Source organism: Schistocerca cancellata, chromosome 3, assembly GCF_023864275.1.
Source record: "Schistocerca cancellata isolate TAMUIC-IGC-003103 chromosome 3, iqSchCanc2.1, whole genome shotgun sequence".
Taxonomy (NCBI): Eukaryota; Metazoa; Arthropoda; class Insecta; order Orthoptera; family Acrididae; genus Schistocerca; species Schistocerca cancellata.
In genome coordinates, this window is record NC_064628.1 from 685,137,289 (window position 1) to 685,161,726 (window position 24,438).

Consider the following 24,438-nt stretch of genomic DNA (forward strand, 5'->3'; position numbering starts at 1 on the left):
TCAGATATTTCGACTTTAAGTAAGCTTATGTTCCAAATTTTAATATTTTCCAATGAAAAACAGCAGTCGCTGCGAGGTTTGGTTTGGAGAGTATTCGGTCCTACATTGCTGCATACGAAATGTATCTAACACATTCATTTTTCTTTAAATGTGAGACAAAATCTATGTCTATCCCCACTTTTCAGAAAATAGATTGTAGGTGGAGCATTCGCCTTCTCTCACACGCACAAAGAGTAGAGTGAAAGTTAAATATTCATAACATCCTGCATGTGTCTCAAACTGTTCGATATATCGAAACACGTTTTTGGCAGATGACATATCCAAACTGAAGATTATTTTGCCATACAGTTAAAATGTAAAACTTTCTCATCTACTGTGATACACGAGTAGCTAAAGATTTTTCAGTTACATATCGTAATTTCCTGAGAAACTTCGATCCTGGCGTCTACCCCGTTCCGTTCAATTGATGACCTGTATGAATGCCGCTATTTGAAATCCATTGCGGAAAGTTTTGACTTTCCGTTCAAGAGTGATTTAACCTTAAATATTATCAGTTATTTTCTTGAGAAAATAAATACAAACACACCAAATAATATTTGTTTGATATATGTTTAATTCATCCTTTGGTCCTTATTTTCTTTCTGCGTGCTAAATAACATCCGAAACTATTCAATATACATTTCGTATCTATATTACGAAACGGCAAACCCGGTTCATCGTTCTCGGAACCTGACCCCAACTGCAGGTTGCCTATCTGACAGCATCCAGCGGCATCAAAACTTTGATTTTCGGAATTTAAATTGCTGTCACTATCTACTCATTAACAGGTATAATCTCATGTTGAAGATTTAACATAATAAAGCTAGTATTACAGCTAGAAAATGTGTATAAGTATAGCCTGAGGCAGAGTGTGGTGCGTACATCCAGTATCTGAGAATAAGAGCACTTACAACAACTTTATGTATAAAAAAAGTTTATCGCTTACTACAGTTTCTTTGTTTATGCAGTAAAACTTCACCATTGTGCATGATTTTTTAATTTATTTATCTACGTTTGCTGTTGGGGATATTCAGTGGCGAAATAATTGTTAAAATTTATGATGAAACCTTTAGCTGCCATTTATTTTGCACAATTCACTACTAGTTTCTGTCAATGACCGTTATCAAGCTTAGCCTAAAACGAATGAATAAACCATTAGAGATTACTCAGTTTGCAGGGGAGGTTAAATAGTATTTCACTTATTGACATAAATGGCAGGAATGTTACACCATAATTTGAACAAAACTAATTTGCTCTTTTAAGCTCACAGTAGTACGTTACTAATAGTAACGGTGTACGATAATTTTCGTCATGAAGCAAGTCCACGTCGACAGCTAGTAACATACTGACCGTCAGGGGGGCGCAGAAAGCTATGCGCAGAAAGCAACGTGTTTTCTCAGTTGTGCGCATGACGTCACAGTGGAAGCAGCTGTGCCAAACAGCACACAGTTCGAATTGTGTGTGATTGTTTGAAGGAGTATTTTGATTGAGTTCTTTCTTTTGAGGTACTCTGTCAACAGCGGAAACATTCGGAATTCGGGAGTGTTAACGGTTTTTGCTGTAACTGATATTTGATTCGGATCTGAAATAGTTAGCGATAGTGGACAGCGGGATCAACATTGTGTTCGCCAGCTCTATAGTTTATGGTTCGTCCTGTGAAATTCTTATTAGAGAATCTACAAGTGAGTGAGAAAATTAATTTTTACAATGCCAGGCTGTGCTGTAACGGGCTGTTTTTCCTACAATTCGAGCACAAGGGGAACTGACGTAATGTATCACAGTTTCCCGCGTAATGAAACATTACAAAAACTGTGGTTGTCGAAATGTTGTAGGAAAGACAGTGTAAATGTTGCGCATGCAAGAATATGTTCTCGCCATTTCGCAGAAACAGATTACTTAAGGGACTTTCAGTCTGAATTGCTTAATTTGCCCCAAAAAAGAATGCTCAAGCCAGATGCAGTTCCTTCGTGCAATTTGCCGTGCAGTAGTGCGACTGTCAATGTGTCACCCGCAACAGAAGACAGAACCAAACGGTATAAGAAGCGAGAACTACATAAGAAATCTCTGGAAACTCTGGAAAAGCTGTCACCAAATAAGAAACATCATAATAAGAGCACGTGTACAGATGACAGTTTTTTTTTCAGACACAGATGAAGTTACTTTGATGAATACTATAGCGGCTTTAGAAAGAAGGAATGCTGTTCTTACAAACAAGTGTGTGCAACTTCGAGCTCTTAAGTAAATTCATTTCAATGCGATTAAATGAATAGTTTCTGATTTATTTGAGCCGAGGTTTCGAATTTCAAGTGTCTGTCAGTGTGGTTGTGATCTGACATTTTACCGATGTGTGAGGCATAAGCTGCGAAAGAATATAACTCATCAGTTTTAACTGTAATATTTTAGCAGCAGAAAAGCTGTTTAGACATCTCATTTCTGGTATAAACAAAATCTTCCGCCAAAAACTTGACGTAAACGCGCATGCCGTGTCGTCTGCTTGTGAGCGCTTGCGTCCACGCTCACGTCACTAGGCCAGCCAATGGCAGAGCAGAGCGCTTACTGCTCAACCTTATTATTTAGTAACCTTGCTGACCGTTGTAACTGTGCCAAACAGTCAAGGGTACAGTCAAAGACAATGCCTTGTCACAGATAAAACTATACGACATTCTAGCAATTGCAGTAACAATTTACTAAGAGGCACATTATAATCTTTGGTTCCAAGTAAACACTGCACTTCTTTACTACTAACTGTACTCCAGCACATTTTGTTGGCAGTATCCACATGTACCATTGAATGCACGTGAAAAATGATATTAGTGTACTGCACGCAGTTCAGGAGAAAAGAGGAAGATTAGGGTTTAACGTTCCTAGTTCAGGGGTTATGACGTCATGAACATTGAGTTGCGTGAAAAACTAGCTTTTGCTTGAAACAGTGCGCAAATTAAGCAGACTACACTCATCCAGTCTTTGATAATGAGAGCACTTCGCAGTTCCATCGAACTTTAAAAATAATTTCAAACATTTTCCAAACGTTTTCTCGCGTAAATGTTTAACATCAACATTAATTCATCAACATTAATTCATTTTTAATTTAACATTAATTCATTTGTAAAGTGATCTATCGTTTGAAGATGTTCTACACATGGGAGTTTGAGTCTTTAAGGAATCGGGCGTTTATTGATACAGTTTATAAACCAGTGGTTTTCTAGTCTCCATTTGCCTATTCCAGAGTCAGAGTTTGATCTTGACTGCCTTCATTTGTTCGTGAATGTTTTACTATTTAATGGCAAACCAAACATTTCGCGTAAACATTATAATTGATAAAAAGATACATCACCATCCATGTAGCATTAACAACAGTTGCTATTTGAGCAACTCACTTTGCTTTCTCGCTCAGAACTACAATCAGACACAAAGTTTTATTTGACCGTGGTACCAAACGGTGCTATAGCATTTAACGTGTTAACGTGTTGCCCTCAAGGCAATAACTATCTGACAAAGCTAGTATCTGCGAAACTAGTAACAACAAACTGAACTGTGTGCAACCTGTCGCTGTTTCATTTGAATATTAATTATAAACAGTCACTGTGCCCCAGCAGGCGATGCCTTCGTTTGCCGCAATGATGAAATTTTAAATTAAGTAGAATCTGACATGTCTTACGAATTTAACATTTCTATTTGCAGGAGCAGAATGAGCAAACCACGTCACCTGCTGAAGAGCAACAATCATCTATTGTTTCCAAGACAGGTGATCAGACCTTGATAACTGTGCCGGCAGACCACGATCGTCTTCAGTCAAACAGTGGAGTATCTGATCAGGAAGTCAGCAAAAAATCAGCTGGTGGAGTCTCCAGGAATGGAGACAGCTTAGAAAGAACATCAGCTTTCTGTCTAGATCATGATACAAACAACAACACAAATAACAAGTGTAACAGCAACACCAATGGTACTCGCAGTTCTTCGTGGGAACGTATCTGTACAGGTTCTTACACTCGTGCCATGGACAAGTTTCGACCAACGAGGAAGTCTCTTACAGCAATTTCAGAACCTACAGTTCAAATTACAGAAAAAGTACGTCGCAAATCAACTCCAGCCATTAAAAATGTCTATTTGTAATCGGTATATTTTCCCCACTTGTAGTCAGCATAAACAATCACATAATTGTATCCTTTGTTGGACTTTTGCTGTTGCATGAGAAAATAATAATTAGTTTTAACCTTTTTGTGACTTGACCTCAGTTTCCTTGAAAGAGCTAAAAAGAATTTTTTTCTGGAACAACTCCATATGTAGACAAATTTCGCATTACTTCAAACAAATTTCTCTGTTTAAGGATCATGAGATGCACATGTTGCTATGCCACATATTGTATTTTTGACGGTTTACCGTCCACAAAACAAGCTTAGTTTAAGAATACAACAATGAAATTTAATTTTTGTGTGCAAACTTTTTATCTGTGACATCTAACTGAGCAATTTATGTAATTTTATATTCTTTAAACCAGAGCTAGTCATATACTCAGATGTCTAACTTGAAATGAAGGATAGTACAGACGTCAAAGCTAATGGCTTGACTGCTCATAAGAACATCAGAGTGAGTGGTTTCTGTTTGTATCCTTTTCAGTTGTGGGACTATACAATAAACAACGAAGTTGTTACTCATTCCTGGGATTTTCACAGTGTGATTGATAGAAGCTAGATTCCTGGATGCAACAATCTTGGTGATTCCATTACCAATCTTATTGGACATCCATAACTGTACCTAGAGTTGTTAGTATTAGTTTACCCCTGGAATTAGCAGTTAAGGAATATTCTCTGTCCTTTTATTCCTCATTTCTTTTTTGATGAATAAGGTAATGTATCTAGTATATTAGCAATGCACACTTTAAAATGAAGCTGTCATATACAAACATTATCATGTAACATATTAAGAAACATAATGGTTCATTTTTGTATGTAGAATAAATATATAAGTTCGATTAAAGCATTTGTTGTTTATTTTTGGTCTACAATAATAAGCCTTTATAACTTCCTAACACTGAAGCATTACATTAATTTCATATACAAACAATTAAACACTAGTTTTAAAATAAAACAATAGCATCTGGTTTCCACGCAAGAGAATGACATGAACCTTAGATCATTTTGCATCTGAAAATTATACTATATTATCTCCTATCTCTCTCTCTCTCTCTCTCTCTCTCTCTCTCTCTCTCTCTCACTCACTCTCTCTCCCATTCATGACATTGTTATACCTTCTGAATTGATTAACATTATGGATGACGCCAATATTTTGAAAAAGCAGTATATTTCAATATTATGAATGCAATATCTGGATATCTGAGAAATATGAAATCATTTACTTACTGACTACAAAAATATGAGTATCTAGAAGGGCACAGAAGCACACATTTAAAAAGTCGGTTGAATTTCTAGTTTTCAGAACTTTTAAAAAGTTTTATAATCAGAAGCAAGAGAAAGAAAAGTCATTCCTATTTCTGGACAGAGTACAGACAAAAGACAGCAAAGGAATTAAAATTGCTACAGCCTACATTCATGTATCTAGTTTCTTCTGATCCATGGCAAAAGTCTTTTAGAGGAAAGAAATATTGTAATTGACACGGTAAAGCACCCATCTACAGCTGTGGCAACATTCTCTACATGGTTGTGAAAGTGTTTACACACAGCAGACTAAGAGTAGTAACTCAAGAACTACTTAAGTGTTTGTACTGTTAATTATGGCTATGTGTCGCATGTCTATCAGCAGTAGCTGACTGGCCGCTTTGCCTCATTTTAGTTTACTGTGTCGATCCTTGAATTTCTGTTCTTGTAATATTACCGCAGGTATATGACAGTACACGCATGGTTATGCTAGTATTACAGAACTGTACACAGTGCCTGTCTCCGAGAGTATATCAGAGTATATCATAGGTGTAATGTAAAGCTGTCACAATAATCATTTCTAAATTTCATGGTATGGAATTGGAAAGGTCTTATATGCAGCCATCAGCAGCACGACATCTGCCTATGCTGCATTTTTTTGACATAAAAGAGTAGCCCCTATCAGTAGATTCTAAAATAAACAACTCCTGTCGATATAATTTGCTTTTTCCAGAGTTCCAGGTATACTCAACATACAAAAACAAAAGTCTGATATTATGTGCGACCGCTACGGTCGCAGGTTCGAATCCTGCCTCGGGCATGGATGTGTTTAGGTTAGTTAGGTTTAAATAGTTCTAAGTTCTAGGGGACTGATGATCCCAGAAGTTAAGTCCCATAGTGCTCAGAGCCATTTGAACCAGTTTTTGATATGATGTGGAACGACAGGAAAACAAACAATTTTTGTTTATTATCATTCAGCACAAAACAAAAAATACCGCTCCACTTCAACATGGCGTCGCCAGTGTTGCCACCATATTATTTATTAGAACAGAATCATCTGAAACTGTTACTTTAGTCACTCTGTTTGTAAGTCACTGAAAACTCATCAGAACTGCCAACATTCAGCTGAGATGGTAGTTGTTTGTGACATTCTTATGGCGTCAGCCATACCCTACTTCGGAAATACGAAGTGTCGTACAATTCAAATTACGATTTGCACTATTCCAAATGACAGCGATGACCAATTTTCTTGTTGATTCAGAGGTTCAAAATAAAATTTGGTGACGTCACACACTTACAGTTCTGCTTGCATGCAAATCATAGTTATAATATGCTGCCAGACAAAAAACTGAAGCACTCAGAAGGGGGGGGGGGAGAGAAAACGAGATGAAACTTCACCCGTTCAGGGTGTATGTTATTTTATTTAAGTGATTACGACACCGAGACAAATTTGAATGTCTTACGACTCAAATTACCATTTGTCCAATTTTGAATGACCGTGAGGGCTAGTTTTCTAGTTTATTAAGAGGTTCAAAATAAATTTAGTGACCCTCACACACTGACAGTTCTGCTTGCATGTAAATCATGTTTCTAATACACTGCCAGACAAAATAAGTGAAGCACCCAGAAGAGGAGAAGAAAACTAGATAGAACTTCACTCGTTCAGAATTTATGTTATGTTACTTAATTGACTGCGAAGCCGAGACAAATTTAGAAAGAACCTGGCAGCATGATTCCGCTTATCAATAAGATGGAGGCCCTGGATCCATGCAATGATACTGTAAGGTGTCAGGCAAATCCAACACCTTCCATGAAAACTCTGACATGATAAGCAAATCCAGTAGTATGTCACATAGCTCCGAATAAATCGTGACATTAAACTAACCAAAGTAATACGAGTAACGAGTGAACAAATGGAATACCACAGACTAACACAAGAATGCCTAAATGCATGTCATACCTTCCCACCGTGAGACAGACGCAGTTCCAAGGGGAGAAACGAGAACAGAAGCCGAGAGCTAGAAGGCCCTACGATAAGGGACGGACACCCACGTCGCCAGCTAACCACCAGGACCATCCCCCAGCCCATGTTGAAAGACAGAGCCCACCAGAAGAACAGTATATATCTTACAATAACACTAAAAGGGCCACACCAGCTGCAAGTTTTAGCGTGAGCCTTTTTGGCATCTCTGTTGCGTTGCAAACTTTAAAAACATTGCCCCACCACGAAACGTATAACATTTCTCATTGGATAGACAGAATTTTTGTAGGTGGAGCTTAAGGTTAACATTGAGACCCTGATTGGTCAGATGAAAACACAGCCAGATACTTTTTTTTTAAACCAACTTCGGTAAATTGTAGTAAGGAGAAGTTAGGAGAGAGTTGCTTCGGAGACGGCGAGTTGTATGGAGCTGCGCCGGCTGCCGCCCCCTGACGAACACCGACAAGGTAATGAACGCACGCGATGCCGCATTTTTGAGCGCATAAGGCTACACTCAGAACTGCAGAAGTCTCATCTGTTACATCCCCTTTTTACGTAATACTAGTGTCGATCGTCAATTGAAGCTCATGGTATTCACATTTGCTACGTAAGTTAAAATCTGAAATGCGATGATTTTTCTGTTATATAATTATTGAGAAGCCACATCAGCCACTGTAATTTACGACAAGTTAGATAAGTAATTAAAGATAATTGAGGGTCACTGTAGACCATTTTAATAGTTTTCTCTTTTGTGAAACTTAATTTAAACTTAGATTATAGATGTGATATGGCATAGGTCATCCTTCGATCCATTGTAGAACTTGGAAACCCACTCAGGGAATATTCGTTCACATTTTTGTTGAACGCAGTTGGTTTTTATCATCCTGTATTAAAATATTTCCTTTTATCAATAGTGCAATTTATAAACAATGTTTTGTGAGTAGAATAAAATTTCCAATGGTACACTTAACTGCTTTTTCGACGTTATTTTACCAGCTAACTAAAAATAGGAAAGCCTTGAACCCCTTCCACTAAATTTAGTTAGTATTAAGATTCTTTTACAGGGAGTGCAGTGGAGCTGACGCTGAAATCATTACGTATTTGGTTATATCATCGCTAGTCTCACTGAACTCTTCTGAACTCTACATGTCATGTGTGGTCTGACGTCTCCTTACCAGCAACAGGTCCCAGGTTCAAACTAGTCAATTCCCTAAAAAACACACTCAGAGCGTCGTTGCGCGAAAGTGGTAGGGAGACACGACTTAGAACAGACAGACACCACGCAGAATGTTAGAATACGGCTGTGAAGAGTGTCTTAAGGCCGTTGTATCCTCTTTTGAGACAAGCTGTTCCACGTCTTTTGTAGCTGGTCCTTGACATCTTGGATACTAGCACTGGGACGGTTGACCTGGTCCAACACATGTTCTGCCATGGAGAAACCTAGGGATCGTTCGGGTCATGTGAATGACTCATAATCACGCAGACAGTTCACAGAGACAGGCACCGTCTGTGTCCGAGCATTGTCCCGCTAAAAAATGGCATCACTATACTGTCACCTGAAAGGAAACACGTATGGCTCAGGATGCTCGTGATAAACCGTTGTATCGTCATAGTTTGCTCGGTCTCTACCAGTCGTGACCTGAAGTCGTACCCAATGGCTCTCTACACCATGACACCAGGAGTAACGCCGCTGTGCCTCTCCAAAACACTCGCAGAACTGGACGTCTATCCTGGTTGTCGCCATACTCATCCGGAGTACTGCAGAACCGTGATTCATCGTTGAACACAATGTGAAACTGTTCATCAGTAGCCCATGCTTCCCGATCACGGTACCACTCCAAATGCAGCCGTTTGTGTTGTAGTGTTAATAGCAGCCTGTATATGGGGCGATAATTCCCCAGTCCGACACGTAACGTTAGCGACAGCCCCGGACGGTGCACAAGTCCCGCCCAATCTCCCCCCTCCACACCAATCCATATCCTAAGCTCCGCCCATGGTCTGCCGCATGTTCCAACATCAAAGTTGTTGGTATCACAGATATGCCTGTCATAACAAGGGAGAAAATCAGTAGTTAGTACGAAATACAGTTTTTCCGGTACCATTGTGAAAAGAATTAGAAATATGTTCATTGAATATGTGAGTTGAAAAAGCATCAATAAGAATGAAAAATAAAAATGGTAACACATTGACTTTTTTATTTCATGAGTTTTCGTCTGCGCTATATCAAAAAATCTAACATTTGTTAACTGTAGTGTGTGCAAATTTCCGTCACCTCGCGTAGTGTAAGAAATTCTGTTGGGAAATATTAATTGGTAGTATCGCCAAGGATGCTGTCCATTATCTCGATTGTCTGAAGTCAATGTTGTGCATAAACAAGACAAAGTCGATGTCTTGGTTTGTTTCTGATTACCTCATTAAGACTAAAGAATATAAGAGTGGGATAATGTAGAAATGCGTAATACAAGCAGTCAGATATTTATACAGTGACATTCTTCATTAATATTTGCCTGTGTAATGAGTGAATTTTTACTTGTGATCTATTATGACTGCTTGCTTATAGCAGACACGAGATTACTTTGAGTTCTTCAGTGTTTGAGAGTTTTAGAGCTGCCTATTGTTAAACATATGTACCTGGAGATACTAAAAGGTATCAGATAGATTATATAATGGTAAGACAGAGATTTAGGAACCAGATTTTAAATTGTAAGACATTTCCAGGGGCAGATGTGGACTCTGACCACAATCTATTGGTTATGAACTGTAGATTAAAACTGAAGAAACTGCAAAAAGGTGGGAATTTAAGGAGATGGGACCTGGATAAACTGAAAGAACCAGAGGTTGTACAGAGTTTCAGGGAGAGCATAAGGGAACAATTGACAGGAATGGGGGAAACAAATACGGTAGAAGAAGAATGGGTAGCTTTGAGGGATGAAGTAGTGAAGGCAGCAGAGGATCAAGTAGGTAAAAAGACGAGGGCTAGTAGAAATCCTTGGGTAACAGAAGAAATATTGAATTTAATTGATGAAAGGAGAAAATATAAAAATGCAGTAAGTGAAGCAGGCAAAAAGGAATACAAACGTCTCAAAAATGAAATCGACAGGAAGTGCAAAATGGCTAAGCAGGGATGGCTAGAGGACAAATGTAAGGATGTAGAGGCTTATCTCACTAGGGGTAAGATAGATACTGCCTACAGGAAAATTAAAGAGACCTTTGGAGATAAGAGAACCACTTGTATGAACATCAAGAGCTCAGATGGAAACCCAGTTCTAAGCAAAGAAGGGAAAGCAGAAAGGTGGAAGGAGTATATAGAGGGTCTATACAAGGGCGATGAACTTGAGGACAATATTATGGAAATGGAAGAGGATGTAGATGAAGACGAAATGGGAGATACGATACTGCGTGAAGAGTTTGACAGAGCACTGAAAGACCTGAGTCGAAACAAGGCCCCCGGAGTAGACAACATTCTATTGGAACTACTGACGGCCTTGGGAGAGCCAGTCCTGACAAAACTCTACCATCTGGTGAGCAAGATGTATGAAACAGGCGAAATACCCTCAGACTTCAAGAAGAATATAATAATTCCATTCCCAAAGAAAGCAGGTGTTGACAGATGTGAAAATTACCGAACTATCAGTTTAATAAGTCACAGCTGCAAAATACTAACACGAATTCTTTACAGACGAATGGAAAAACTGGTAGAAGCCGACCTCGGGGAAGATCAGTTTGGATTCCGTAGAAATGTTGGAACACGTGAGGCAATACTGACCTTACGACTTATCTTAGAAGAAAGATTAAGGAAAGGCAAACCTACGTTTCTAGCATTTGTAGACTTAGAGAAAGCTTTTGACAATGTTGACTGGAATACTCTCTTCCAAATTCTAAAGGTGGCAGGGGTAAAATACAGGGAGCGAAAGGCTATTTACAATTTGTACAGAAACCAGATGGCAGTTATAAGAGTCGAGGGACATGAAAGGGAAGCAGTGGTTAAGAAGGGAGTAAGACAGGGTTGTAGCCTCTCCCCGATGTTATTCAATCTGTATATTGAGCAAGCAGTAAAGGAAACAAAAGAAAAATTCGGAGTAGGTATTAAAATCCATGGAGAAGAAATAAAAACGTTGAGGTTCGCCGATGACATTGTAATTCTGTCAGAGACAGCAAAGGACTTGGAAGAGCAGTTGAATGGAATGGATGGTGTCTTGAAGGGAGGATATAAGATGAACATCAACAAAAGCAAAACGAGGATAATGGAATGTAGTCGAATTAAGTCAGGTGATGTTGAGGGTATTAGATTAGGAAATGAGACACTTAAAGTAGTAAAGGAGTTTTGCTATTTGGGGAGCAAAATAACTGATGATGGTCGAAGTAGAGAGGATATAAAATGTAGACTGGCAATGGCAAGGAAAGCGTTTCTGAAGAAGAGAAATTTGTTAACATCGAGTATAGATTTAAGTGTCAGGAAGTCATTTCTGAAAGTATTTGTATGGAGTGTAGCCATGTATGGAAGTGAAACATGGACGGTAAATAGTTTGGACAAGAAGAGAATAGAAGCTTTCGAAATGTGGTGCTACAGAAGAATGCTGAAGATTAGATGGGTAGATCACGTAACTAATGAGGAAGTATTGAATAGGATTGGGGAGAAGAGGAGTTTGTGGCACAACTTGACCAGAAGAAGGGATCGGTTGGTAGGACATGTTCTGAGGCATCAAGGGATCACCAATTTAGTATTGGAGGGCAGCGTGGAGGGTAAAAATCGTAGGGGGAGACCAAGAGATGAATACACTAAGCAGATTCAGAAGGATGTAGGTTGCAGTAGGTACTGGGAGATGAAGAAGCTTGCACAAGATAGAGTAGCATGGAGAGCTGCATCAAACCAGTCTCAGGACTGAAGACCATAACAACAACAACATGTACATAATTTCGTCAGTGTCATTCCAACACATCTTATCGTACTTTAATGTCTGTTAGATATCAGTTTTGACAGCAGTTGGCCACAACAGTCAAGATTAGGTATCTTGTGTATGATAACTATGTTTCATTTTGACAGTATTACACAGACTGCTAAGAAATACTAACAGCACAACACTGCTAGTATGAACAACCGCGGTAAAACAAAAAACGACGAACAAAAACACGACAGCGACGAGGACTACCAAGGATCATATTGATGCGCTCTTGGTTGGTGTGGCGGGGAGTAGGTGTGGAGGGGGGTAAATGGGCGGGGCTTGTGCAAATGTCCGGGGCTGTCGCTAACGTTTCCTCAGTCCGACTGCTCCTAGAGATGATACGATGCAAACTATTGCAGGGAGTCCAATACTTGTTATGGGACGCCAGGCAAAGATGACAAGATATTAAGATGTACTTGGTGCACAATACAGCGATTCTCCTTTGTGGTGGTCAGACGTGATCGACCGGAACGCTGACGACGAGTATTCCCGCATTCACGTTCCTGTGGAGCCCAGCTTAACGTCGCATCAGCATGCTCCGCAAATCAGGACGTTGCACGATTCGACTAGTCATCCAAATGGAGACCTACAATGAGGCCCATATCAAACTTTTCCATGTGCTAATAACATCGTCGCGCACGAGCACACATCTCCGTGTTCTTGACAGCGATCACTCAACAGCTGAAGCTATTCACGTCCTTTACGCACTGAAGCGCGAAGGAAACTGGAATAGGCATGCGTATTCAAATACAGAGATAAATAAACAGGCAGAATAAGGCGCTGCGGTTGGCAACGCCTATATAAGACGCAGTTGTTAGATAGGTTGCTGCTGCTACAATGGCAGATTATCAGGATTTAAGTAGTTGTAACGTGGTGTTTTAGTCGGCGCACGAGCCATGGGACATAGCATCTCCAAGGTAGCGATGAAGTGGAAATTTTCCCGTCCGACCATTTCACGAGTGTACCGGGAGTATCAGGATAAGGTAAAACATCAGTTCTTCCACATCGCTGCTGCCGGAAAAAGATCCTGGAAGACCGGTACCAACGACGACTGAAGATAATCATTCAACGTGACAAAAGTGCAACCCTTCCGCATATTGCTGCAGATTTCTATGCTAGCCCATTAACAAGCGTCAGCGTGAAAACTATTCAACGAAACATCATCGATAAGGGCTTTACGAGCCGAAGGCCCAGTCCTGTACCCTTGATGACTGCATGACACAGAGCTCTACACCTCGCCTGGGCCCGCCATCACCGACATTGGACTGTTGATGACAGGAAACATGTTGCCTGGTTGAACGAGCCTTGTTTCAAATTGTATCGAGCGGATGAACGTGTACGGGTGTGGAGACAACCTCATGAATTCATGGACGCTCTATGCTAGCCCATTAACAAGCGTCAGCGTGCAAACTATTCAACGAAACGTCATCGATAATGGCTTTACGAGCCGAAGGCCCAGTTCTGTACCCTTGATGACTGCATGACACAGAGCTCTGCATCTCGCCTGGGCCCGCCATCACCGACATTGGACAGTTGATGACTGGAAACATGTTGCCTGGTTGAACGAGCCTTGTTTCAAATTGTATCGAGCGGATGAACGTGTACGGGTGTGGAGACAACCTCAGGAATTCATGGACGCTGCATGTCAGCAGGGTACTGTTCAACCTGGTGGAAGCTCTGTAATCGTGAGGGGCGTGTGCAGTTGGAGTGATATGGGACTCCTGATACGTCTAGCTACTACTCCGACAGGTGACACGTGAGTAAGCATCCTGTTTGATCACCTGCATTCATTTATGTCCATTTTGCATTCCGACGGATTTTGGCAATTCCAGCAGGACAATGCGACACCCCATACGTCCAAAATTGGTACAGAGTGGCTCCAGTAACACTCTTCTGAGTTTAAACACTTCCACTGGCCACCAAACTCCCCGGACATGAACATTATTGAGCATATCTGGAATGTCTTGCAATGTGCTGTTCAAAAGGGATCTCCACCCCCTCCTACTCTTACAGATTAATGGACAGCCCTGCAGGATTCATGGTGTCAGTTCCCTCCAACACTACTCGACATTAGTCGCGTACATGCCACGTCGTGTTGCGGCACTTCTACGAACTCACGGAGGCCCTACGATATTAGGTAGGTGTACCAGTTCTTTGGCTCTTCAGTGTATATCCATATATCGTGAATAAATGGCAGCATCGGTCGTAAATAGTGAAATCCTTTATTCTACAGATCGATTTCGGTCACTGTGTGACCATCTTCAGTGCAAATTATTCGAACATTATAGGCCCATGTCATACTAGCACAAGATTTTCTATGACGTGCAACATGTACTGTGATGATTACTTCCAACAGATATCTTCACTTTTACTGCATACAACGATTTTTGGATTTACAGAAGAGCCTATGTTGTAACTTAGCAGTTAACCTTAGCAGTTGCCGATCCTTCCAGGCCTCGTAACAACAGTAAACACGAAAACACGGAGAACTACAACTCTAGTAATTTACAAATTTGCCTATGATGTGTACATGTACGACGTTACATTGACATCCGATCATGTGTTCTGGCTGCTTCAGTCCTTTTATCAGACGGTGTAAATTGATTGAACCTGGTTGATGAGAGTAAAGAAAAGCTAAAAACATCACAAAAACGAAAATCACCACAAAAATGTCAAAATGAAAACTACTCGTATATACTAGGCGCTTTCAATAATTAATGTAACATTTTTTTTTCTGGAAGCAGACTGGTTTTATTCGGGATTGGTTCAAATGGCTCTGAGCACTATGGGACTTAACTCCTGAGGTCATCAGTCCCCTAGAACTTAGAACTACTTAAACCTAACTAACCTAAGGACATCACATAAATCCATGCCCTAGGCAGGATTCAAACCTGCGACCGCAGCGGTCGCGCGGTTCCAGACTGTAACGCCTAGAACCGCTCGGCCACCCCGGCCGGCTTTATTCAGGATTCCAGTGCATCTTATTGTTCCCCACTCTTTTGGCTACAGATCCCTATTTTTCAACATACTCTCCGGTAAATATGACGGCCACTCTGCTGGTCGAGGTGCGAGATCTGGACTGCAGAGTGGATGAGGAAGAACAGTCTAACGAAGTATTGTGAGCTCTTCTCGGGTGCGCAACTCGTGTGAGACCCTGAGTTGTCATGGAGAAGAGAAGTCTGCATTTTTGTGGTGATGAACAGGCTGAAGTTCTTCAATTTCCTGAGGGCAGTACAATACACTTCAGAGTTGATCGATGCACCACGAAGAAGAACATCAAACAGAATAATCGTTTAGATTCCCAGAAGACCTTCGCCATGATTTTACCGGCTAATTGGAGTAATTCGTTGGCGTAATTTGAAGCCATGTACAAATCGCATTCTCTGTTGTGTGAAGTCTTGAGAAGTCCAAAATATGCCCTGTCAAGTTTTCGCATACGATGTGACGAATGCGGTGGAAGGGATAACAATATTATTCCAGTCTGGCGACAAAGCAAGCAGTAGGCAAGACTAATGTCACTTTCATGACTGTCTAAAATAAGTAGAGTTGATGCTGCAACAGTTGGATTGGAGCAGGAGATGAGGCGGTGTAGCCAACCTATGAATAGGTTCTCGTTATCTAACGCGAATCGCTAACTGCTGCTATCATATCGGCATGCCTCCACGTAATAACTGAGCATTCATTCGCTTCCTCTTCAAAATAGAAAACGGACAAACAATTTTTCTGAAGAACTAAATGAGCAAACATCTGTTGTAATTCTTGGATTTCTTTGTACATTAGAAACGAATGTCTCGTCAACATCGTAAATACGATTAACATCAACGTGGCATTTTGTTTGCAAAGCTTGCAAGTTGTTGAAGAACATTTTGACTTCTGCGCCATTAAAAGCTGTAATTCTATTGATGGAAGTGGACTCACGTTTCCGTAGCGAAATATTAGGATGCATTTTTTTTAAATCCATAGAACCAGACTTTTCCTGCCATTTGGGATGTTTTGTGAAAATTATGCTTCAAATTATTTACTTCAGCAAATCTGGAAGCTATTTTGCGCGCCATCTCTATAGTTAAACCATAAATCAGTTAACTATATTTTAAGATATGTTCTTGTAATTCCCTTTCTTGTTCTTCGGGAAATACAACCTTATGCCCACGTTTTGGCTCTTGTACAACTTCTGTCTTGAGATGGTCGTGTATAGTACTTTTTGGGACAGAGTAAGTAGCAGCTATTTCTCCTAGTAAACATGTTTTGTTGCTGATACCCTTAATGACTCTCTCTAAATCGTCTAATTTGTGTTTTCTCTCCATCTTTCTTTGGTAATTTCGTGGCATGTGAAACAGATGTGAAAACTGTGTAGGAATAATTACGAACGGTTGGAATTACCCTACTCAAAACGTCCGGCATTACCCAATACTTACGATAATGCAAAACAGTGTTTTTATTTGAAGTTAGAATCGCACGCTGCGCACTCTGAGTATGTAAAAACGCTGCTTAATTAGACGTTAATTCTCAAAAACCATGCCGCGTTTCTATCTTATACCTAAAATATTATACACCTTTTCAAATTTACTCGTACTTTACTTGAAACTGTTGCAAAAGTTTGAAGTAAACGTACCTTGTGTAGGGAGCGCAGGTTCAGTATGCAACTGTTCGTTCAGCACTGCGTTCAGGCTCGACTCACGATTGCGCCATTGGAAATATCTTCCATCCTTCTCCGACGTAGCCAGACGTGTGTGTCCGCCATTACCCAACGTCCATGACTCTCCCTCTCTGCCCTAGTCTTTTCTTTGTCCAGCTATCGCAAAAACCTAAATACCTTTTTGCCTTTAGATATTTGATCTCATTTGTGAAAGAGTGTTGTTGTTGTTGTCTTCAGTCCTGAGACTGGTTTGATGTAGCTCTCCATGCTACTCTATCCTGTGCAAGCTTCTTCATCTCCCAGTACTTACTGCAACCTACATCCTTCTGAATCTGCTTAGTGTATTCATCTCTCGGTCTCCCTCTCCGATTTTTACCCTCCACGCTGCCCTCCAATGCTAAATTTGTGATCCCTTGATGCCTCAGAACATGTCCACATGCCACAAACTCCTCTTCTCCCCAATTCTATTCAATACCTCCTCATTAGTTACGTGATCTACCCATCTAATCTTTAGCATTCTTCTGTAGCACCACATTTCAAAAGCTTCTATTCTCTTCTTGTCGAAACTATTTATCGTCCATGTTTCACTTCCATTCATGGCTACACTTCATACAAATACTTTCAGAAACGACTTCCTGACACTTAAATCTATACTCAATGTTAACAAATTTCTCTTCTTCAGAAACGCTTTGCTTGCCATTGCCAGTCTACATTTTATATCCTCTCTACTTCGACCATCATCAGTTATTTTGCTCCCCAAATAGCAAAACTCCTTTACTACTCATTTCCTAATCTAATTCCCTCAGCATCACCTGACTTAATTCGACTACATTCCATTATCCTCGTTTTGGTTTTGTCGATGTTCATCTTATATCCTCCTTTCAAGACACTGTCCATTCCGTTCAATTGTTCTTCCAAGTCCTTTGCTGTCTCTGACAGAATTACAATGTCATCGGCGAACATCAACATTTTTATTTCTTCTACATGGATTTTAATACCTACTCCGAATTTTTCTTTTGCTTCCTTTATTGCTTGCTCAATATACAAATTGAATAACATCGGGAACAGGCTACAGCCCTGTCTCACTCCCTTCCCAACCACTGCTTCCCTTTCATGCCCCTCAACTCTTATAACTGCCATATGGTTTCTGTACAAATTGTAAATAGCCTTTCGCTCCCTGTATTTTACCCCTGCCATCTTTAGAATTTGAAAGAGAGTATTCCAGTCAACATTGTCGAAAGCTTTCTCTAAGTCTACAAATGCTATAAACGTAGGTTTGCCTTTCCTTAATCTATTTTCTAAGATAAGTCGTAGGGTCAGTATTGCCTCACGTGTTCCAACATTTCTGCGGAATCCCAACTGATCTTCCCCGAGGTCGTCTTCTACCAGTTTTTCCATTCGTCTGTAAATAATTCGCGTGAGTATTTTGCAGCTGTAACTTATTAAACTGATAGTTCGGTAATTTTCACATCTGTCAACACCTGCTTTCTTTGGGATTGGAATTATTGTATTCTTCTTGACGTCTGAGGGTATTTCACCTGTCTCATACATCTTGCTCACCAGATGGTAGAGTTTTGTCAGGACTGGCTCTCCCAAGGCTGTCAGTAGTTCCAATGGAATGTTGTCTACTCCCGGGGCCTTGTTTTGACTCAGGTCTTTCAGTGCTCTGTCAAACTCTTCACGCAGTATCGTATCTCCCATTTCATCTTCATCTACATCCTCTTCAATTTCCATAATATTGTCCTCAAGTACATCACCCTTGTATAGATCCTCTATATACTCCTTCCACCTTTCTGCTTTCCCTTCTTTGCTTAGAACTGGGTTTCCATCTGAGCTCTTGATATTCATAAAAGTGGCTCTCTTTTCTCCAAAGGTCTCTTTAATTTTCCTGTAGGCAGTATCTATCTTACCCCTAGTGAGATAAGCCTCTACATCCCTACATTTGTCCTCTAGCCATGCCTGCTTGGCCATTTTGCACTCCCTGTCAATATCATTTTTGAGACGTTTGTATTCCTTTTTGCCTTCTTCATTTTCTGCGTTTTTATATTTTCTCCTTTCATCAATTAAATTCAATATTTCTTCTGTTACCCAAGGATTTCTACTAGTCCTTGTCTTTTTACCTACATGATCCTCTGCCGCCTTCGCTACTTCATCCCTCAGAGCTACCCATTCTTCTTCTACTGTATTCCTTTTCCCCATTTCTGTCAATTGTTCCCTTGTCTTCTCCCTGAATCTCTGTACAACCTCTGGTTCTTTCAGTTTATCCAGGTCCCATCTCCTTAAATTCCCACCTTTTTGCAGTTTCTTCAGTTTTAATGTACATTTCATAACTAATGGATTGTGGTCAGAGTCCACATCTGCCCCTGGAAATGTCTTACAATTTAAAACCTGGTTCCTAAATATCTGTCTTACCATTATATAATCTATCTGATACCTTCTAGTATCTCCAGGATTCTTCCATGTGCACAACCTTCTTTTATGTTTCTTGAACCAAGTGTTAGCTATGGTTAAGTTATGCTCTGTGCAAAATTCTACCAGACGGCTTCCTCTTTCATTTCTGTCCCCCAATCCATATTCACCCACTATGTTTCCTTCTCTCCCTTTTCCTACTCTCGCAAAATTCTACCAGACGGCTTCCTCTTTCATTTCTCTCCCCCAATCCATATTCACCCACTATGTTTCCTTCTCTCCCTTTTCCTACTCTCGAATTCCAGTCACCCATGACTATTAAATTTTCGTCTCCCTTCACTATCTGAATAATTTCTTTTATCTCATCATACATTTCATCAATTTCATCATCATCTGCAGACCCAGTTGGCATATTAACTTGTACTATTGTAGTAGGCATGGGCTTCGTATCTATCTTGGTCACAATAATGCGTTCACTATGCTGTTTGTAGTAGCTTACCCGCACTCCCATTATTTTATTCATTATTAAACCTACTCCTGCATTACCCCTATTTGATTTTGTATTTATAACCCTGTATTCACGTGACCAAAAGTCTTGTTCCTCCTGCCACCGAACTTCACTAATTCCCACTATATCTAACTTCAACCTATCCTTTTCCCTTTTTAAATTTTCTAACCTACCTGCCCGATTAAGGGATCTGACATTCCACGCTCCGATCCGTAGAACGCCAGTTTTCTTTCTCCTGATAACGACGCCCTCTAAATGGACAGCACATTTAATTGCGTCATTAGAAGTACAAAATTCCTCATATAAATCATCTTCATTCACACAATCCGGCTTGACACTTTCCACAACTTCATGCATATCATTGAATGTTAATTCCCTTTTTAGACACGGTGCAATTAAACAGTTTAAATTATCATCAAATTTGCTAACTAAGTAAGAATTCAAATAATCATATAATTCAATGAAGTTGTTCTCACTAGTAGGTTTCAAATCTGAATCAAGAGCAGTGGCTAACAATTTATGAGTACCACTACCAAAAAAATCTATCTCCATTTCTCTGTCTGTCTTTACTAATTAGTAACTGTACAGTTTCATGAGATTCCATAATACTAAGATCGGAATTCTCCAAATAGTTTGCTTTTTGAACGAAAACATTTCCAGTATTCACACAGAAACTAATATAAGCCTGAACAATTGTGTCTTCTTCTGTATTTTCACTGCAAAAATAGTTTTTCAAAACTTTAGGACAGTCAGAATCATCTATGCTTTTAAAACAGCTTTTTACAGGCTCCCAATTTTTTAAAAGCCTTTCTACAGCAGGTGTGAGATAATCACATAGTATTTACATGTCGCAGAATTTCTGCCCATTTAACATCAACAAATTCAAAAAATATGATTTTAACTTTTCCCTTAGTTTGGCAGAGAAGGAAAATGACTATATATTTTCAATACTAACACTTCAACATCTACATATTGTATAATGAAGTAGTGACATCATTCGATTTGCTTTTGTGACCTACAGGCGAATATAAGAAGTTAACTGAGAAAATTGCCAATTACTAATCACTATGCGCTGAAAAGTAAGATACATTTTTTTTAGAATACATAGTAATAATTTATTATCTGAAGTATTCATGTGCTGTACATAATCGTTCTTGCCGCCATGTGCGAAGCTTAACTCACGTTTGCAGATTGAGCAGTTTGCTTTATAAGCATTTGACCGTGATAGTCCAATCGAGGAACATAAAGCTTCCCACTTCGTAAGATATGTACACATATACATTGTTTTCTGTTCTGGTGGCGTTTCAGCTTCGTCCTCGCTGCCCATCATAAAATCTTCAAAATCCCAGGAAATACAGGAGAGTCAGTCACTCTAGCTGGGCCTATGTGTATATAATCTGACAGGAGAGTTTTTCAGAGTCTGCCTAGCCACGTACGCATATCAATAATGAAACTCCAATTTCATCAGAATACTTAATTTATGCCCACAAACTGACATACCACATTACAAGTGATTGTCATTATATAACTAAGTAGTCTTGCTGTTCTTTAATATCAGATTCAGAGCTGCATGTAATGTAGATTAGGGAAATGTTGAAACCTCTGTGAGGTGATAAGCAGGGATGTGCATCGGCCGAAGCTGTAAGACAGTTGCACTCTGGAGCAAGTTCTTGGAAATGCCGCCCAGGGTGGTCCGAGCGGTCACTGGCCCCGGACATAGGCTGTTGCCGTGCAGAAGCGCCGGAGGTTGGTTGGTTTTTTTGGGGAAGGAGACCAGATAGCCCGGTCATCGGTCTCATCGGATTAGGGAAGGATTGGAAAGGAAGTCGGCCGTGCCCTTTCAGAGGAACCATCCCGGCATTTGCCTGGAATGATTTAGGGAAATCACGGAAAACCTAAATCTGGATGGCCGGACGCGGGATTGAACCGTCGTCCTCCCGAATGCGAGTCCAGTGTCTAACCACTGCGCGAGCGCCAGAGGAATTCGGGCGATTGTATAGAAACGTAAACAGCATCTCACATAAAGAAACGCCTGGTGGAAACGTTTTACGGTCAGTGAAATGGAGTGAGAACTCGTCTTCTTCAGCTGGAACGCACTTTTCTCCAGAAACACACAGAAAACTAAAGATAAACATCTCAGTGATGGATTGGGGACGCTCGATCCTGGCCTTTGAAATTGTGGGAGACTACTAAACGCTCTGCAGAAAAACAACGTTTATTTGGTGTGAAACATGCCGCTACTGGCTAACATAAACAAATTCTAAGGATGTCAAACTAAACACCTTCCAGCCGTCTAGTTTCCAACCTCCGCCGACTCCAGATGATGGTTGAAGTGATCGCTATAGCAAAAATCTAGTGATACCAGTATTTCTGGCCCCTGTTTTGATCACAAACGAGGTAGAATCTTCACACACGTCGGCCAGGGGCCTGAAGATGGTGCAGTAAAACGCTGAAACTGGCTGTCAAACAAGATAAGGTTGGAAACTAGACGGCTGGAAGGTGTTTAATTTGGCATCCAGTGTTGAATAGCCGAGTCCCTCAACCATCTCTAAAAAGATGGGCATACGTAAACAAATTCTAGGTCAGAAAGCGACACTGTACAGTGACGAGACAGAGGACCTCATCGGCCAAAGAAAGAGACAGAGAGAGAGAGTAAGGAGAGCTTTTTCATTAGAGTACGGTAGGGCACAAGTTATTGGTTAACCAGCAGCGAGAGGTTTCCTCTCACTTCGCATTCGACTGAATTAGACTTCTTCAACTTAGTTTAAGACCAAGATCTGGAGCTTCCTCGAGTGAGGGCCGCCACAGAGCCTCCTCAGCCAATTCCTCGGGGACTTGGAAACATTCTGGGCTATTTTGGACCTAGCCGTTGGCGAGGGTCGTTGGTTCCACCCATGGTCGATTCTACAGCCAGTTGAACTATCACGTGCAATAATATGGTAACATCGTGTCACAGCCGCAAGATGAGGCACGGAGAGTCAATTTTTTGTAATCCAGTAATCTCAATCTTCATTCTGAAGACGTGTGTTTTGTCAGTAAAGAACAATTTGCTTTCAACTTCGCCGACAGGTGTGACGCGTTTCCTTTTTGTGGAATTTGTTACTACAACAGTCACTACGCATCCTGAGATTACCTCCGGACATATTATGTGAAGGATATTAAAGTTGCCACAATCTACACTTCAATTATTTCATTGTCTACAATTTTATCTTTTTAATGTTGCCCCATGTTAGCACTACTTAACCCTGGCAATACCAGTTGGGGGGGGGGGATACTTTATCTCACCTTCTGAAAATATTGTAATTTAAACATTTATATCATATTTTAAAATTTTGAAAAATATTTATTGTTTTTAATGATTTGTTACACCAGAATCCGACATTGTTCTGAATTTTTCAGTAAAACCCAATCCAAAAACTTCCTGTCTGAGTAGTGAATGTGAATTATCGCAACAAATGTCATATTCATATTTTCAAAAATCTCTATTTTTCAAGACTTTTTTGTGGTGATCTGAATATACATTATGGAAAATGTGTTGGTATTGCTAAGATTGTGCTAAAAGATATTTTCAGGTTCTGGAACCTACTTATACTGCAGTACCGATTTAAAAAGGCTCTTGTTAATAAAAGTTAACAATAATCAACGAAATTTGTTTATTTTTCTAACTTTTTTTATAGTGATCACAAACAACTACCCCCCCCCAAACCCCCCACCACCACTCCACCCACCCTAGTATTGCACGTTACGCAAAATGCGTTGGTATTGCTCTGATAAATATTCATTTTATTGCAATAAATGAATGCAATTATAACTCTTGTTTCATTTAATGTTCAGGAGGTATCACAGTTTTGGGGGGGTACATTTGCATAATTGTTATCAACGCCCATCAGAATTCAATTCATTAACCGGGAGCAACAGGGCCCTTTGTATAGAGATAATAATAAAATATGAAATGACCTCCCACAACAATCACTCCACAGTCTTAGTTACTTATTGGTAGCATACTACACATCCTCTGATTTTGCGTTCGTTTTAGCCTTACAGTCTGATGGTTGCTGTTTTTGCAAATGGTAGTGTACTTTTAAGCTGTGAAAGCTCTATAATCAAGTGTCAGCTTGAAGCAGCTACTCATATTTCAGCAGTTAGAAATAGTAGTAGAAGAAGGTGCACCTGAAAAGTTCGGTGAAAGGTTCCACATTTTTAAAAACTGCGCTGGTTAGGATGAGGCTCCCAAGCATACGCAATGGGAAATATGTCAACAGTCTCACTCTCTCGTGAAAATCACCGAAGTGAAGCTGTGGGGCATGCTGCGACATAGCAAATGGCTTCAGTGCGCGGACTCGTGTCACTGCAAAATGCACCACAAAATGTAAGCACTATTGTTCTCGAACATTTGAAAAAGCGGAAGATTTGTGCGCAGTTTGCACCGCACACGCTGACAGACGAGCAGAAGCAAACTCGGTTGCAGACATCGATCAGAACTGCACCGGAGTGGACAGGACAACGCCCATCCACAGGCTGCGATCCGCGTCCTCAACTTCCTCGCT

General features: G+C 40.3%; 1 protein-coding gene across 1 annotated transcript in view; it reads left to right on the top strand.

The window, feature by feature from the left end:
* The window catches only part of LOC126176510 (serine/threonine-protein kinase par-1-like), a 488,353-nt gene extending 483,337 nt beyond the window's left edge, over positions 1-5,016 (top strand). The window contains exon 11 of the mRNA XM_049923666.1: positions 3,721-5,016. Coding sequence (XP_049779623.1) covers positions 3,721-4,152 — 432 coding nt within the window. The 3' untranslated portion in view covers positions 4,153-5,016. The remainder of the gene's footprint in view (positions 1-3,720) is intronic.
* Positions 5,017-24,438: the final 19,422 nt, after the last annotated feature.